The sequence below is a fragment of the Coturnix japonica genome, chromosome 6, assembly GCF_054131305.1.
Source record: "Coturnix japonica strain WE chromosome 6, WE-NBRP24, whole genome shotgun sequence".
NCBI lineage: Eukaryota > Metazoa > Chordata > Aves > Galliformes > Phasianidae > Coturnix > Coturnix japonica.
This window is the reverse complement of record NC_140668.1, coordinates 22407088-22423993: the sequence shown is the minus strand read 5'-3', so window position 1 is coordinate 22423993 and position 16906 is coordinate 22407088. Positions and strand designations below refer to the sequence as shown.

The window sequence follows — 16906 nt, the reverse complement described above, 5'->3', positions numbered from 1 at the left end:
CACTCTGTGTCCTGTGTTGCGTTCTCTCCTTTCGATTCCAGTTCTCCTGACAGGTTAGGCTTGAATTCAGCATAATATCTGCTTCTCCCTGGGTTCAGGTTCTTTGGGTCTCCTGCCTGCTTTTCTCCCTTTTCTTAATGGAGAGTGGAGTTTCTACCACAGAGCAAAGTTTCGTGATTGACAGAAACAAATATGGAACATATTAGATGAACACAGCTCTGCATTTTTTTCTTCCTCCGAACAGCAAGGGACTCCTGTGCTCTCATTAATATCATCAGTGAGTAGATGCTGCCTTCTGCTGGAGCCTAAAATGCTTTCTGCAGTTGAGTGGTTGGAAACATAGGGTTTTAACTTAAAATTGTTTGCGCAGGGTGAAGGTTGGGAATACAATTAGAATACAGTTACACAGTGCTCTATCCCCAGCACTTTCCATCATTTTTCTTAACACAGCTTACGGTTCATTTCAAAACAAACTAACAAAGATGAACTTGGGTTAGCGTAGCCTGTTTTAAATGATCCTTCTGTGTCTTTTCCAGGCTGGTAGCAGAATGGAGACTTTCCCGAGGCACTGAGGAACAGACACAAGCTTCTTTTGAAGGCTTCAATGAAATTCTGCCCCAGCAGTATCTGTGGTCTTTTGATGCTAAGGAGCTGGACGTAAAGGATTCTTTGACTATTGCCAGATCCAGGCTGCTACAGGTATGTCACGGTTTAAACTAAAAATCCACCTGCGTCCGTGACAGGGACTGTGGGCCCAGCAGGGGCCCTAGGCCGAAAGGAAAAAAAGTTAATTAGGAAAAGAAAACAGCAGCAACAATCTAAGGAGGCACACTTATTTACTAAATTACTATATCGAAATACAGGATAACACAGTATAATACAATATAATTGAAAATTGAGCTAACGAATCAAGCAAAATAGGAGAGAGAATGAGTCCCGAAACCGAGAGGCCTACTGTAAATCTAGGCGAAACGGTGAAGGCTCCCACACACTCCCCTGAACGCCAGAACTCGAAAGACGTCAGTCTAGCCTGCGACAGAGTTAATATAGTGTCCAGGTCCCGTGACCTCGTGTTGTTCTCTGGGAGATGTAGTCTTCTTCTGTAAGTTGCAGATTCAGTAAAACTATTCATGCTTTATATGATGTTATGATGTGGAATACTGATAGCAAAATTACAAAATTATTAAACCATGACAAGGTAATACTTGCATTTCAGTCAGTGTCTGAAGAGCAAAGTTCATTAAGGCTGGCGGTTCTGTTTTCAGGATGTGTGAGAGAAGCCTTATGTATCAGTTAGTATTTGGTTACTGTGTTGGTCTTCACTTTCTTCTTTGCAACCAATTTACACGTTTCTAACGTTAAGATTCTGCCAGCATAAATTTTTTGGCTAACAGTGTTTTTGTAGTCCTTGACAATGTGATTTGCGTGTGTCTAAAGAGTGAGCAACTAGAAAGCAAGGGAGCAAAGAACCAAATATCAGCGGATGGTCAAATTACTGAGTGGAGCAGGTTTTAGCTGCTTTTGGGTTCTCCAAGTTATACTCTACAGCAGAACATCGTATTTCTAGCACAGAATGGTACGGTTAGGTAAAGACAAAGTACGTTGTTAGTTTGAATGTCTAAATACAAATGTTTTCATGAGTGGTATTTCTCTTTTGTGGCCTCTCCACATTTTCTTTGTGAGCGGATGTTATTATTTGCTATGAAAGTTTGAGAGTTTAATATTAAAAACGAGTGTAGTGTGATTGCAGGTGCTTTTAAGTACAGTAGTATTTCAGTACAATAGTCTTGCTGTAGAAGCAAAGTAGTAGGTTGTAGTTTCAATGATTCCATGTGGGTGCCCAGCCCAAAGTGGGGATTCCCTTATGAAAGGAGGGGGAGGGTGAAGGAGGCCGAGGGCCCTTTTCTCGGGGCCAGCTCTCTGTGCCCTCTTGCTGGCCGGAGAGAAGGGCTGCCCGCTGGACACAGGGAGTGCCTTGTAGCTCCCGTGCCGTGCCCTGCCCTCCAGCCCCCTCCTCATCCTATGCGGAACACCACTCCCAGCAGCACAGGTGCCATTTTGGAATCTTCCCCATGTCACAGCTGTCACCTTGGTTGCTGCGGCTCCACCCGACTCACTCACCTCTGAGAGTGCTGGGCAGGTAGCAGCCATGTCCAGCACGAAGCGAGGGCGAGAGGAATGTAGTGAGGATTTAAGTGGGAGAAGGAGCTGGGGGCCCCAGAACCGAAGAGGAGGAGGGTGCCCGCCATAACCATCAAATGGAGGAGGGGGAAAGGAGCCCGTTTCCATCATGCCTGGACCAGCCCTGTGACCACCACCCATGTGGAGCCGATGGAGGTGGATCCCCCTCCGGAGGAACCGATGGAGGTGGATCCCCCTCCAGAGGAGCCCATGGACGTGGATCCGCCCGCGGCATAGCTGGCCTGGCACCACACCACCGTGGTCATGGTCATGACCGTTGGCATGGTCACAGCTTCACCATCGCTGGTCCAGGCACTCGGCTCCTTTCCTGCTGCGTGGCCCCTGCCCCCAGCATGAGCTGGGTGGCATTATTTAACATCTTCTTCTCCTCCACCTCGTTGCTCCTCCGGTTCTGTGGGCCCCCAGTTCCTTCTTCCCCCTGTTGTAGTTAGGTGTTTGCTCTGTTCTTTGTTTTGATGGTTGTGTTAGGTTAGTGTTAGTGTTCAGTTTAGTTTTAGCGTTAGGGATAGGTTCCTGTTTGTTCTTTAGAGTTAGGCATAGGTTCCTGTTTGTTCTTTAGGGTTAGGTATAGGTTTCTGTTGTTATTTTAGAGTTAGGCATAGGTTAGTGTTCGTACTTACAGTCAGGCATTGGCTGCTACACTCAAGTAAAAGTAACCGCTGCTCCTGGGTAAGCACACAGTGTTGCCATCAGGGCTCAAGCTCAGGCAGCCAGCTGACCGGGGCAGAATTTGTGTTAGACGCTGCTCAGTGACAACACCCAGAACAAAGTAGCAAGGATGTGAAGTGCAGGAGACTACTTGCGCTTAGCACATTCTGTCTGCTGTAACAGCATTACTCAAAGATTTCTAATCAGGCCAAGATCTTTGTGATGCAGCAGTTTGTTCATTACTGCCATCATGGGCGCACAACCCTACTGGCGAGGAATGGAAGGCCCTATATGCTGGCCCGACCCTACCCGCAGGGAGGTGTGCTCCCTCCCCTGGGCACGGGTCAGGGACATTGCTGGGAGACTTCCCAGTCTGATCTGCCCTTCTGTCTACTATCCCCTGCTGATAGTTCAGGCTGGCAGTGAAGAAGTTAGTAAAAAAAGCCTGAAGGCTATCAAAGATGATTTCAGGGGACTGGGGCGGGTAATCGAAGGAACAGGTGTGCGGGTGGTTATTGCATCTGTACTTTCAGTGGCAGGGAGGGATACTGAGTTGGACCTAAAAACCCACCTCTTAAACAAATGGTTAAAGAGTCGGTGCAGACATAGGAGTCTTGGTGTTTTTCACCATGGGGCAATTTATTTGGCTCCTGGCATGACAGCTACAGACGGAAGCGGCCTGTCTCAAAGGGGTAAGAGGGTTCTAGCTGAGGAACTGTCAGGACCCCACCAAAAACCTGCACCCTGACTTGTAAAATGGTTACACAGATATAGGTACACCTCATACATAGTCAATGATGTAAGGAAGGACACTGGACACACCTTCGTTGGCTCCACAGCCGCAGTCCAACACGGCGGCCAGGCCCGTCGATCCATTCCTTTGCTTGCTGCCAGTTCCCACAGGGAGTCCTCACTCAGACACCTGAAACAACAACGCACACAAACACATCAGGCAAACAACAGACACGCACACAAACACAAAACGCCCTCCTCGGATCCCGCCACTCACCCTTCCTTTGCCAACTTCTCTCGCTCACCTTCAGGGCAGTGCCAGCCCCTTCAACCCGATCACAGAATCACAGAATGACCCGGGTTGGAAGGGACCTCAAGGATCATGAAGCACCAACCCCCGCCTGGCTGCGGGGCTGTGGCAGCCGGTGTGGCTGGGTGCAGCACGTGGGCATGTGGGAGGGCCTGCAGCAGGGATGTGGGGTGTAATCAGAGTGACTGGAATTCCAATTCAGTCAGAGGTCTTAATTGTAGGTAAGGGTTGAATCCGCCGAGGTGCCGCACAAGGAGAGGCGCTGGGTGCGACTATGGAAAGCAGAGCTTGTGTGTCCCAGGAGGCAGGCGTAGTCAGGTCCCCTTTGGAGCCTGCCGTTGTTGGTGCTCAGCTCAGGAGCCCCATCAGGAGCTGCTGCGTGCTGCGTCTGTGTCACGGACTTATCTAGATCAATATGATTGACTGATCAATCTATGATCTCCAGATGATGTTATGATGTGAAATACCAATAGAAAAAAATACAAAACCACAACAGTATGGCAGCCCAAAAAGATTCCCTTGTGGAAGAAGGGGGAGGGTGAAGGAGGGTGAAGGAGGCCGAGGGCCCTTTACTTGGGGCCGGCTCGTCTGTGCCCTCTTGCTGGCCAGAGAGAAGGGCTGCCCGCTGGGCACAGGGAGCACCTTGTAGCTCCCGTACCATGCCCTGCCCTCCAGCCCCCTCCTCATCCTATGTGGAACTCCAGTGCCAGCAGTGCGGCCGCCATTTTAGAACCCTCTCCATGTCACCATGGTCACCGTTGCCGCATGCCTCTGACAGTTGTGGCAGTTAACAGCCATGCCTGCTGCAAAGAGGGCGAGGGTTGAAGTTTCTGGTGGGAGGATGGAGCTGGGGGCCCTAGGAGTCAGAAGGAGGAGGGGGCCCGCCATGACCATCAGGCAGAGGAGGGGTAAGAGAGCCATTATCCATCATGCCTGGACCAGCCCTGTGACCACCACCCATGTGGAGCCTATGGAGGTGGATCCCCCTCCGGAGGAACCGATGGAGGTGGATCCCCCTCCGGAGGAACCGATGGAGGTGGATCCCCCTCCGGAGGAACCGATGGAGGTGGATCCCCCTCCGGAGGAACCGATGGAGGTGGATCCCCCTCCAGAGGAGCCCATGGACGTGGATCCGCCCGCGGCATAGCTGGCCTGGCACCACACCACCGTGCCAGGCCCCGCGTTGGCATGGTCACAGCTTCACCATCGCTGGTCCAGGCACTCGGCTCCTTTCCTGCTGCGCGGCCCCTGCCCCCAGCATTAGCTGGGTGGCATTATTTAACATCTTCTGCTCCTCCACCTTGTTGCTCCTCTGGTTCTGTGGGCCCCCAGTTCCATCTTCCCCCTGTTAGGTTAGGTGTTTGTTATGTTCTTTGTTTTGATGGTAGTGTTAGGTTAGTGTTAGTGTTCAGTTTAGTTTTAGTGTTAGGGATAGGTTCCTGTTCGTTTTTTAGAGTTAGGCATAGGTTCCTGTTTGTTCTTTAGGGTTAGGTATAGGTTTTTGTTGTTATTTTAGAGTTAGGTATAGGTTTTTGTTGTTATTTTAGAGTTAGGTATAGGTTTCTGTTGTTATTTTAGAGTTAGGCATAGGTTAGTGTTCGTACTTGCAGTCAGGCATTGGCTGTTACACTCAAGTAAAAGTAACCGCTGCTCCTTGGGTAAGCATGCAGCTGGTTGCTCACCCCGAGCAATGAGTGCGACTGCCCTGACAGTTTGATGACATCTGCGATGAACTGAATTTCCCTCTTGGGACTTTTCCTTTGCAGAACATGGAGGAGCAGAGCGTGAGTGGGCTGAGAAATGGAGCTGGGACTCAGGAGAGCAACACGTGGCTGTGTCCCAGAGCTCCCAAAGTGTGGCCATTGCAAGGTAGGAGTGCCTTACCGAAAGCGTTGTTCAAGCACAGCTCCTGGCACTGTCTGCAACAGATCCGCTCTCTGCGTGCTTTCTTTCAGTCGCTGGTGTTGTGCAGCACAGCCACGGCACGGCCCTCAGTGCGTACGCGAGGAGCGTGGAAAGGTAGGTGGTGAATTTTCATCTTGCTAACGCTAGGATTAGGAATGGTGAGCATTCCTAAAAGAGTGGCCACAAAGGTGTGATCTGCCTCGGGGAGAAGTTGATTCTCGCCTCTTCAGCTTTTCCCTTCTTTTCTGTCCACCTGTCCTTTCCAGCTCCTCCTCCCCTCAGCTGCAAGTGGGGCAGTGCTCGAGTGTGAGGACTCTTCCTTGGCATGCGGTAACAGACAATGCAGATGTGACTTTTGTGTCCTTCCTTGTTCTTGGGTTTGTAGCCCAGGGATATCTTGCGAGCAGCTCTCTAAGTCAGACTGTGCTGGCAGCGTGCGTGAGTGAAATAGTGCCTCTTTTTTCCCTCTTGCAGCAAGCTTGCCGAGGCAAGGCAAGCGCTACTCAGCTGAGGAAGAAAGCCGAGAAGGAAAGCAGAAAGCAACGATGAGGGCTTGAGCAAGAAGCTACAAAGGACAGCAGAACCACCTGCAACGCTTCCTCGGAGGTGGCACCAAGAGCTGCTGACTCAACAGCCCAGTTTACTGGCACAGCCGTGCTTTCCCTGTCATGGACGGTGGAGATGATGGAAGTGAACTGGACAGGAAGGACTTGTGCTGCGTTAGAAGCAATGAGGGCTTCACATAGGCAGGACTTGGTGTATGGCAAGAGCTGGAGACGCTGCGTTCCTTCAGGGTGTGTCTCTTGAGGTCCAGGCCTGGTGTAGGGTTAGGTTGAAATAGGGCTGGCTGGGACTGGAGAGGGAGGAGGTGACGTAGCCCCGGGGTTTGGCTTCTCCTTGGGTCTGACTGGAGGCTGAGTGACTGATTGCTAAGCGGCAATCCTGGGCACTGGGGTTTCATTTTGGGGTGTGGGCGGGGCAATAAATAGAAGCCAAATCTTCTTGTACGCAATAAAATTGAAGCGAACTTTCTAAACCTGGTGCTGCCTCTTTCAGTAGCTGGTCAGAACGTCCCTCGCTCGGGCTGGCAATCGCAGGGCGATGAAGCGGTCGGCTTCACGTCTCTCCCTTGACATGGTGCAGTGCAGGTTTTCCCCCGTTTCCTTGTTGGTCTTCCCAACCTGTGGCCTTTCAGCCAACCCGTAAGTGCTGGTGACAGGCTGTGAGCATCTCCTTGCTCTCTGAGGACTGACAGAAAGAAACCAGAGGAGGGGAAGCAGCCCGGCAGGAAGAAGGGTGTCCCGTGCTCAGCCCCTTGAGTTGGCCTCTCTTCCCTGAGGGCTCTTTCAGCTTCTGATGGATGCACCGTGTGTTGCTGTTTGCCCTGGGAAGCCCAGCTGCACGCTGGCAGCCGTGGCCTGTGCATCAGCCTCCCCTTGAGGCCCAAGGAGTTGTTTGTTTTTATGTATTCACTATTGGTGTGGCATTTTGTTGTTTTGTTCTGCTTAGAGATCAAGGGGTAATTTAACACCGTTGGAAGTCATTGGGGTTCAGGAGTAGCACATGTAGAATTTTGATCATGCAGCAAGTTGTGATTTCTACTGTGTTAAAGAACTGGCACACACATATACGCCTGCAGCCGGAGCTTGATTGACTCTCGTCAATACGGCCTTCCAAAGCCCGGCCCTGGGGAGTTGTCCAAAAATTTTCCAACCTTTTGTATTACCTAAGTTTATTTTAAACAGACAAGGAGGAGTAATCTCTTAAAGGCTTTTTTAAAGGCATTGGACTAGGTTTTGATTATCACGTCTCAGGAAGCTTCTGCATTCCACCTAGTGCTAATGTGATACATCAAGAGCAGATGACACAAGAGATTCAGGCCTTGCTGCCAGTCTTTTACGAATCAGAACTTTGTTTCATGTTGCCAGATATTGTGGTTTCCTTTTCAGGGGATTCCTTTGCTGTATAATAAGAAGGCCGAGGGCATCCTGGCCTGCATGGGAAACAGTGTTGCCAGCAGGAGCAGAGAGGTGATTGTCCCCCTGTTCTCAGCACTGATGAGGCCGCAGCTCGAGTGCTGTGTTCAGTTTTGGGCCCCTCAGTGCAAGAAAGACATCGAGGCCCTGGAACGCGTTCAGAGGAGGGCAACAAAGCTGGTGAGGGGTCTGGAGCACAGGCCGTATGAGGAGCGGCTGAGGGAGCTGGGATTGTTCAGCCTGGAGAAGAGGAGGCTCAGGGGAGACCTCATTGCTCTCTCTAACTTCCTGAAGGGAGGCTGTAGTGAGCTGGGGCTCGGCCTCTTCTCTCGTGTCATTAATGATAGGACCAGAGGGAATGGCTTCAAGCTGCGACAGGGGAGATTCAGGCTGGACACTACGAGGTATTACTGCTCAGAAAGGGTGGCCAGGCACTGGAATGGACACAGGGAGGTGGTGAAGGGAAGGGGACGAGGGCGAGGAAGGAAGGAAGGGAAGGGGAAGGTAAAGGAAGGAAAGCGAGAGGAAAGACACGAAATGAGACGTGAATTTTGGGTCCTTTTCCGGCAGCCGCCCCCCCCCAACAGGCCCCAGCCCGGCCTGAGCCACGTGACAGTGCCGGTGCCAGTGACAGGAAGTGCTTCCTGCAGGCGGCGGAGAGCACTTCCGGGCCATGGCGGCATGGCGGCCATGAGCGGGGCCGGGAGGAGCGGGCTCTGTGCTGCGAACGGGGTCGGGCCTCGGTGCGGGGGCACGGAGGGGCTGTCGGGGGAGGAGCTCGCGGCGCTGCCGGCACCCAGAGGCGGCTCCCGGGCGGCTCCACGGTCTCGCTGTGCTGCGGAGTCACCCGGCCGGCCCCAAAAGCCTGGAGGCAGAGCCTGAGCCGGCCCCGGCCCGGATCGTGTGGTGCGGCTCCGGCCGTGCTGGGCTGTGCGGCAGGAAGATGACTTGCGGAATCAAACTCTATAACCCAAAGATGGGTTCTAAAGCAGGTATGTTTATTCCAGCGTTGCGCAGCGCCGGGTGCAAGCGGGAGAGCTCCACCAAACTTGCACACCGTAAGGAGAAAAGTGTGTTACAGATATAGGTTAAGCTAATACGTAATCAATAGTCTCCTCCTCAGTTTGATTACATATTCATTACATTCCCTAGGACCCCGTTCCCCGCGACCCTTGCCGTTGTTTTGGGGTGAAATTCTTCTTCTGTTTTCTTCTTGGTGTTATCTGCTGGTATCGTTCTCCCATGTCAGCATCATCTTGCCCGGGGGTATCTAATCCTTCTTCTTGTCAGAGGTCTCCGGACAATTTCTTCTTATCTTTATTGCCCTCTTCTCTGGTTTTATTTTGACTAAGTGTCTGTAATTCCCCCTATCCCTGCACTTTTAAATGTAAACTATCTGCAGTTACCCTTTGTCTCGGATTCTGTGAAGTTCCCCTTTCCCTTTCTATAGCAAAGTGTTACCTTGCCTCCATTTCAGTCTTTGGGTCCCCAGGGAGGCTCTCCCTGGGGGTGTCCCGATTCGAAGGCAGGATTCAATCCCGCCGCAGCCCGTCCATGGCAGGCAAACGCTTCTCTCCTCTGCTCTTGGGACTCAGCAGTGCCAGGGGTTTCACAGCGCGGGTGTTGCAGTGGCTGGCAGCCTCCGTGTGTTTTTCTATTGCATACAGGATCCCATGGTGGAGCCGCGTTAGAAGCAGACGTTGGTGTCTTGTGGCAGGAGCAAGGGCAGTGGAAGCGCTGCCCAGGGCAGGGCGGTGGTGACTGCCATGAGAGCGGAGGTCTGATGCCATCTGCGAGGGATGGGATTTGCATCCGGTGGCTTTTCCGTTGCAGAATGTCCAGCAGCAGAGCGTGAGTGGCCGTGAAATGAAGCTGGGCCCCAGGAGAGCCGCCTGGAGCTGCGTCACGAGCTTCGTGCGTGGCCAGCGCAAGGTAGGTGTGCCTTACTGTAAGCGTGCGCTGAAGCAGTGTTGGTTAAGCACGGCTCACTCCTCTGTCTGCAACAGATGGGCTTTCTGCGCGCTTTATTGCTGTGGCCGTAGAATTCCCTCTTTCTTACCATCTGATCTGTGAAGGCTTTTGTGTGGGAAGGTTTTGAGGAATGAGGGAGTAGAAATTGCTTTAGTCACGAGTCATCTGGAAAGGTTTCACAGAAACGGTGACATTTGCAGAAGGAACGTATTGGCATTGGCAGTTGTGCCAAATACTCACTGGGATGGAGAGGAGGGAGTACCTGCAGAAGACCGTTCTCTTCTGGTTTTGAGGAAGCCGGGCAGAGCTCAGATTGCAGCTTAAGCAATGTTCTTTTGTCACACTCTGTGTCCTGTGTTGCGTTCTCTCCTTTCGATTCCAGTTCTCCTGACAGGTTAGGCTTGAATTCAGCATAATATCTGCTTCTCCCTGGGTTCAGGTTCTTTGGGTCTCCTGCCTGCTTTTCTCCCTTTTCTTAATGGAGAGTGGAGTTTCTACCACAGAGCAAAGTTTCGTGATTGACAGAAACAAATATGGAACATATTAGATGAACACAGCTCTGCATTTTTTTCTTCCTCCGAACAGCAAGGGACTCCTGTGCTCTCATTAATATCATCAGTGAGTAGATGCTGCCTTCTGCTGGAGCCTAAAATGCTTTCTGCAGTTGAGTGGTTGGAAACATAGGGTTTTAACTTAAAATTGTTTGCGCAGGGTGAAGGTTGGGAATACAATTAGAATACAGTTACACAGTGCTCTATCCCCAGCACTTTCCATCATTTTTCTTAACACAGCTTACGGTTCATTTCAAAACAAACTAACAAAGATGAACTTGGGTTAGCGTAGCCTGTTTTAAATGATCCTTCTGTGTCTTTTCCAGGCTGGTAGCAGAATGGAGACTTTCCCGAGGCACTGAGGAACAGACACAAGCTTCTTTTGAAGGCTTCAATGAAATTCTGCCCCAGCAGTATCTGTGGTCTTTTGATGCTAAGGAGCTGGACGTAAAGGATTCTTTGACTATTGCCAGATCCAGGCTGCTACAGGTATGTCACGGTTTAAACTAAAAATCCACCTGCGTCCGTGACAGGGACTGTGGGCCCAGCAGGGGCCCTAGGCCGAAAGGAAAAAAAGTTAATTAGGAAAAGAAAACAGCAGCAACAATCTAAGGAGGCACACTTATTTACTAAATTACTATATCGAAATACAGGATAACACAGTATAATACAATATAATTGAAAATTGAGCTAACGAATCAAGCAAAATAGGAGAGAGAATGAGTCCCGAAACCGAGAGGCCTACTGTAAATCTAGGCGAAACGGTGAAGGCTCCCACACACTCCCCTGAACGCCAGAACTCGAAAGACGTCAGTCTAGCCTGCGACAGAGTTAATATAGTGTCCAGGTCCCGTGACCTCGTGTTGTTCTCTGGGAGATGTAGTCTTCTTCTGTAAGTTGCAGATTCAGTAAAACTATTCATGCTTTATATGATGTTATGATGTGGAATACTGATAGCAAAATTACAAAATTATTAAACCATGACAAGGTAATACTTGCATTTCAGTCAGTGTCTGAAGAGCAAAGTTCATTAAGGCTGGCGGTTCTGTTTTCAGGATGTGTGAGAGAAGCCTTATGTATCAGTTAGTATTTGGTTACTGTGTTGGTCTTCACTTTCTTCTTTGCAACCAATTTACACGTTTCTAACGTTAAGATTCTGCCAGCATAAATTTTTTGGCTAACAGTGTTTTTGTAGTCCTTGACAATGTGATTTGCGTGTGTCTAAAGAGTGAGCAACTAGAAAGCAAGGGAGCAAAGAACCAAATATCAGCGGATGGTCAAATTACTGAGTGGAGCAGGTTTTAGCTGCTTTTGGGTTCTCCAAGTTATACTCTACAGCAGAACATCGTATTTCTAGCACAGAATGGTACGGTTAGGTAAAGACAAAGTACGTTGTTAGTTTGAATGTCTAAATACAAATGTTTTCATGAGTGGTATTTCTCTTTTGTGGCCTCTCCACATTTTCTTTGTGAGCGGATGTTATTATTTGCTATGAAAGTTTGAGAGTTTAATATTAAAAACGAGTGTAGTGTGATTGCAGGTGCTTTTAAGTACAGTAGTATTTCAGTACAATAGTCTTGCTGTAGAAGCAAAGTAGTAGGTTGTAGTTTCAATGATTCCATGTGGGTGCCCAGCCCAACATGGGGATTCCCTTATGAAAGGAGGGGGAGGGTGAAGGAGGCCGAGGGCCCTTTTCTCGGGGCCAGCTCTCTGTGCCCTCTTGCTGGCCGGAGAGAAGGGCTGCCCGCTGGACACAGGGAGTGCCTTGTAGCTCCCGTGCCGTGCCCTGCCCTCCAGCCCCCTCCTCATCCTATGCGGAACACCACTCCCAGCAGCACAGGTGCCATTTTGGAATCTTCCCCATGTCACAGCTGTCACCTTGGTTGCTGCGGCTCCACCCGACTCACTCACCTCTGAGAGTGCTGGGCAGGTAGCAGCCATGTCCAGCACGAAGCGAGGGCGAGAGGAATGTAGTGAGGATTTAAGTGGGGAGAAGAAGCTGGGGGCCCCAGAACCGAAGAGGAGGAGGGTGCCCGCCATAACCATCAAATGGAGGAGGGGGAAAGGAGCCCGTTTCCATCATGCCTGGACCAGCCCTGTGACCACCACCCATGTGGAGCCGATGGAGGTGGATCCCCCTCCGGAGGAACCGATGGAGGTGGATCCCCCTCCAGAGGAGCCCATGGACGTGGATCCGCCCGCGGCATAGCTGGCCTGGCACCACACCACCGTGCCAGGCCCCGCGTTGGCATGGTCACAGCTTCACCATCGCTGGTCCAGGCACTCGGCTCCTTTCCTGCTGCGTGGCCCCTGCCCCCAGCATGAGCTGGGTGGCATTATTTAACATCTTCTTCTCCTCCACCTCGTTGCTCCTCCGGTTCTGTGGGCCCCCAGTTCCTTCTTCCCCCTGTTGTAGTTAGGTGTTTGCTCTGTTCTTTGTTTTGATGGTTGTGTTAGGTTAGTGTTAGTGTTCAGTTTAGTTTTAGCGTTAGGGATAGGTTCCTGTTTGTTCTTTAGAGTTAGGCATAGGTTCCTGTTTGTTCTTTAGGGTTAGGTATAGGTTTCTGTTGTTATTTTAGAGTTAGGCATAGGTTAGTGTTCGTACTTACAGTCAGGCATTGGCTGCTACACTCAAGTAAAAGTAACCGCTGCTCCTGGGTAAGCACACAGTGTTGCCATCAGGGCTCAAGCTCAGGCAGCCAGCTGACCGGGGCAGAATTTGTGTTAGACGCTGCTCAGTGACAACACCCAGAACAAAGTAGCAAGGATGTGAAGTGCAGGAGACTACTTGCGCTTAGCACATTCTGTCTGCTGTAACAGCATTACTCAAAGATTTCTAATCAGGCCAAGATCTTTGTGATGCAGCAGTTTGTTCATTACTGCCATCATGGGCGCACAACCCTACTGGCGAGGAATGGAAGGCCCTATATGCTGGCCCGACCCTACCCGCAGGGAGGTGTGCTCCCTCCCCTGGGCACGGGTCAGGGACATTGCTGGGAGACTTCCCAGTCTGATCTGCCCTTCTGTCTACTATCCCCTGCTGATAGTTCAGGCTGGCAGTGAAGAAGTTAGTAAAAAAAGCCTGAAGGCTATCAAAGATGATTTCAGGGGACTGGGGCGGGTAATCGAAGGAACAGGTGTGCGGATGGTTATTGCATCTGTACTTTCAGTGGCAGGGAGGGATACTGAGTTGGACCTAAAAACCCACCTCTTAAACAAATGGTTAAAGAGTCGGTGCAGACATAGGAGTCTTGGTGTTTTTCACCATGGGGCAATTTATTTGGCTCCTGGCATGACAGCTACAGACGGAAGCGGCCTGTCTCAAAGGGGTAAGAGGGTTCTAGCTGAGGAATTGTCAGGACCCCACCAAAAACCTGCACCCTGACTTGTAAAATGGTTACACAGATATAGGTACACCTCATACATAGTCAATGATGTAAGGAAGGACACTGGACACACCTTCGTTGGCTCCACAGCCGCAGTCCAACACGGCGGCCAGGCCCGTCGATCCATTCCTTTGCTTGCTGCCAGTTCCCACAGGGAGTCCTCACTCAGACACCTGAAACAACAACGCACACAAACACATCAGGCAAACAACAGACACGCACACAAACACAAAACGCCCTCCTCGGATCCCGCCACTCACCCTTCCTTTGCCAACTTCTCTCGCTCACCTTCAGGGCAGTGCCAGCCCCTTCAACCCGATCACAGAATCACAGAATGACCCGGGTTGGAAGGGACCTCAAGGATCATGAAGCACCAACCCCCGCCTGGCTGCGGGGCTGTGGCAGCCGGTGTGGCTGGGTGCAGCACGTGGGCATGTGGGAGGGCCTGCAGCAGGGATGTGGGGTGTAATCAGAGTGACTGGAATTCCAATTCAGTCAGAGGTCTTAATTGTAGGTAAGGGTTGAATCCGCCGAGGTGCCGCACAAGGAGAGGCGCTGGGTGCGACTATGGAAAGCAGAGCTTGTGTGTCCCAGGAGGCAGGCGTAGTCAGGTCCCCTTTGGAGCCTGCCGTTGTTGGTGCTCAGCTCAGGAGCCCCATCAGGAGCTGCTGCGTGCTGCGTCTGTGTCACGGACTTATCTAGATCAATATGATTGACTGATCAATCTATGATCTCCAGATGATGTTATGATGTGAAATACCAATAGAAAAAAATACAAAACCACAACAGTATGGCAGCCCAAAAAGATTCCCTTGTGGAAGAAGGGGGAGGGTGAAGGAGGGTGAAGGAGGCCGAGGGCCCTTTACTTGGGGCCGGCTCGTCTGTGCCCTCTTGCTGGCCAGAGAGAAGGGCTGCCCGCTGGGCACAGGGAGCACCTTGTAGCTCCCGTACCATGCCCTGCCCTCCAGCCCCCTCCTCATCCTATGTGGAACTCCAGTGCCAGCAGTGCGGCCGCCATTTTAGAACCCTCTCCATGTCACCATGGTCACCGTTGCCGCATGCCTCTGACAGTTGTGGCAGTTAACAGCCATGCCTGCTGCAAAGAGGGCGAGGGTTGAAGTTTCTGGTGGGAGGATGGAGCTGGGGGCCCTAGGAGTCAGAAGGAGGAGGGGGCCCGCCATGACCATCAGGCAGAGGAGGGGTAAGAGAGCCATTATCCATCATGCCTGGACCAGCCCTGTGACCACCACCCATGTGGAGCCTATGGAGGTGGATCCCCCTCCGGAGGAACCGATGGAGGTGGATCCCCCTCCGGAGGAACCGATGGAGGTGGATCCCCCTCCGGAGGAACCGATGGAGGTGGATCCCCCTCCAGAGGAGCCCATGGACGTGGATCCGCCCGCGGCATAGCTGGCCTGGCACCACACCACCGTGCCAGGCCCCGCGTTGGCATGGTCACAGCTTCACCATCGCTGGTCCAGGCACTCGGCTCCTTTCCTGCTGCGCGGCCCCTGCCCCCAGCATTAGCTGGGTGGCATTATTTAACATCTTCTGCTCCTCCACCTTGTTGCTCCTCTGGTTCTGTGGGCCCCCAGTTCCATCTTCCCCCTGTTAGGTTAGGTGTTTGTTATGTTCTTTGTTTTGATGGTAGTGTTAGGTTAGTGTTAGTGTTCAGTTTAGTTTTAGTGTTAGGGATAGGTTCCTGTTCGTTTTTTAGAGTTAGGCATAGGTTCCTGTTTGTTCTTTAGGGTTAGGTATAGGTTTTTGTTGTTATTTTAGAGTTAGGTATAGGTTCCTGTTTGTTCTTTAGGGTTAGGTATAGGTTTCTGTTGTTATTTTAGAGTTAGGCATAGGTTAGTGTTCGTACTTGCAGTCAGGCATTGGCTGTTACACTCAAGTAAAAGTAACCGCTGCTCCTTGGGTAAGCATGCAGCTGGTTGCTCACCCCGAGCAATGAGTGCGACTGCCCTGACAGTTTGATGACATCTGCGATGAACTGAATTTCCCTCTTGGGACTTTTCCTTTGCAGAACATGGAGGAGCAGAGCGTGAGTGGGCTGAGAAATGGAGCTGGGACTCAGGAGAGCAACACGTGGCTGTGTCCCAGAGCTCCCAAAGTGTGGCCATTGCAAGGTAGGAGTGCCTTACCGAAAGCGTTGTTCAAGCACAGCTCCTGGCACTGTCTGCAACAGATCCGCTCTCTGCGTGCTTTCTTTCAGTCGCTGGTGTTGTGCAGCACAGCCACGGCACGGCCCTCAGTGCGTACGCGAGGAGCGTGGAAAGGTAGGTGGTGAATTTTCATCTTGCTAACGCTAGGATTAGGAATGGTGAGCATTCCTAAAAGAGTGGCCACAAAGGTGTGATCTGCCTCGGGGAGAAGTTGATTCTCGCCTCTTCAGCTTTTCCCTTCTTTTCTGTCCACCTGTCCTTTCCAGCTCCTCCTCCCCTCAGCTGCAAGTGGGGCAGTGCTCGAGTGTGAGGACTCTTCCTTGGCATGCGGTAACAGACAATGCAGATGTGACTTTTGTGTCCTTCCTTGTTCTTGGGTTTGTAGCCCAGGGATATCTTGCGAGCAGCTCTCTAAGTCAGACTGTGCTGGCAGCGTGCGTGAGTGAAATAGTGCCTCTTTTTTCCCTCTTGCAGCAAGCTTGCCGAGGCAAGGCAAGCGCTACTCAGCTGAGGAAGAAAGCCGAGAAGGAAAGCAGAAAGCAACGATGAGGGCTTGAGCAAGAAGCTACAAAGGACAGCAGAACCACCTGCAACGCTTCCTCGGAGGTGGCACCAAGAGCTGCTGACTCAACAGCCCAGTTTACTGGCACAGCCGTGCTTTCCCTGTCATGGACGGTGGAGATGATGGAAGTGAACTGGACAGGAAGGACTTGTGCTGCGTTAGAAGCAATGAGGGCTTCACATAGGCAGGACTTGGTGTATGGCAAGAGCTGGAGACGCTGCGTTCCTTCAGGGTGTGTCTCTTGAGGTCCAGGCCTGGTGTAGGGTTAGGTTGAAATAGGGCTGGCTGGGACTGGAGAGGGAGGAGGTGACGTAGCCCCGGGGTTTGGCTTCTCCTTGGGTCTGACTGGAGGCTGAGTGACTGATTGCTAAGCGGCAATCCTGGGCACTGGGGTTTCATTTTGGGGTGTGGGCGGGGCAATAAATAGAAGCCAAATCTTCTTGTACGCAATAAAATTGAAGCGAACTTTCTAAACCTGGTGCTGCCTCTTTCAGT

General features: G+C 51.4%; 3 protein-coding genes across 3 annotated transcripts; all 3 read left to right on the top strand.

The window, feature by feature from the left end:
- Positions 1-570: 570 nt before the first annotated feature.
- LOC146760502 (uncharacterized) lies at positions 571-6833 on the top strand. The gene is made up of 3 exons (XM_085550842.1): positions 571-699; positions 5659-5911; positions 6272-6833. The coding sequence occupies exons 2-3, from the start codon at positions 5662-5664 to the stop codon at positions 6352-6354; spliced, it is 333 nt and encodes a 110-aa protein (XP_085406968.1). The 5' UTR covers positions 571-699; positions 5659-5661; the 3' UTR covers positions 6355-6833.
- Positions 6834-7504: 671 nt separating this feature from the next.
- On the top strand, positions 7505-10943 carry LOC146760501 (uncharacterized). Its single transcript, XM_085550825.1, has 2 exons — positions 7505-9705; positions 10622-10943. Exon 1 carries the CDS (start codon positions 7795-7797, stop codon positions 8653-8655), a length of 861 nt encoding a protein of 286 aa, XP_085406951.1. The 5' UTR covers positions 7505-7794; the 3' UTR covers positions 8656-9705; positions 10622-10943.
- LOC146760500 (uncharacterized) lies at positions 10636-16885 on the top strand. Its single transcript, XM_085550843.1, has 3 exons — positions 10636-10784; positions 15711-15963; positions 16324-16885. Exons 2-3 carry the CDS (start codon positions 15714-15716, stop codon positions 16404-16406), a joined length of 333 nt encoding a protein of 110 aa, XP_085406969.1. The 5' UTR covers positions 10636-10784; positions 15711-15713; the 3' UTR covers positions 16407-16885.
- The last annotated feature ends 21 nt before the right edge of the window (positions 16886-16906 follow it).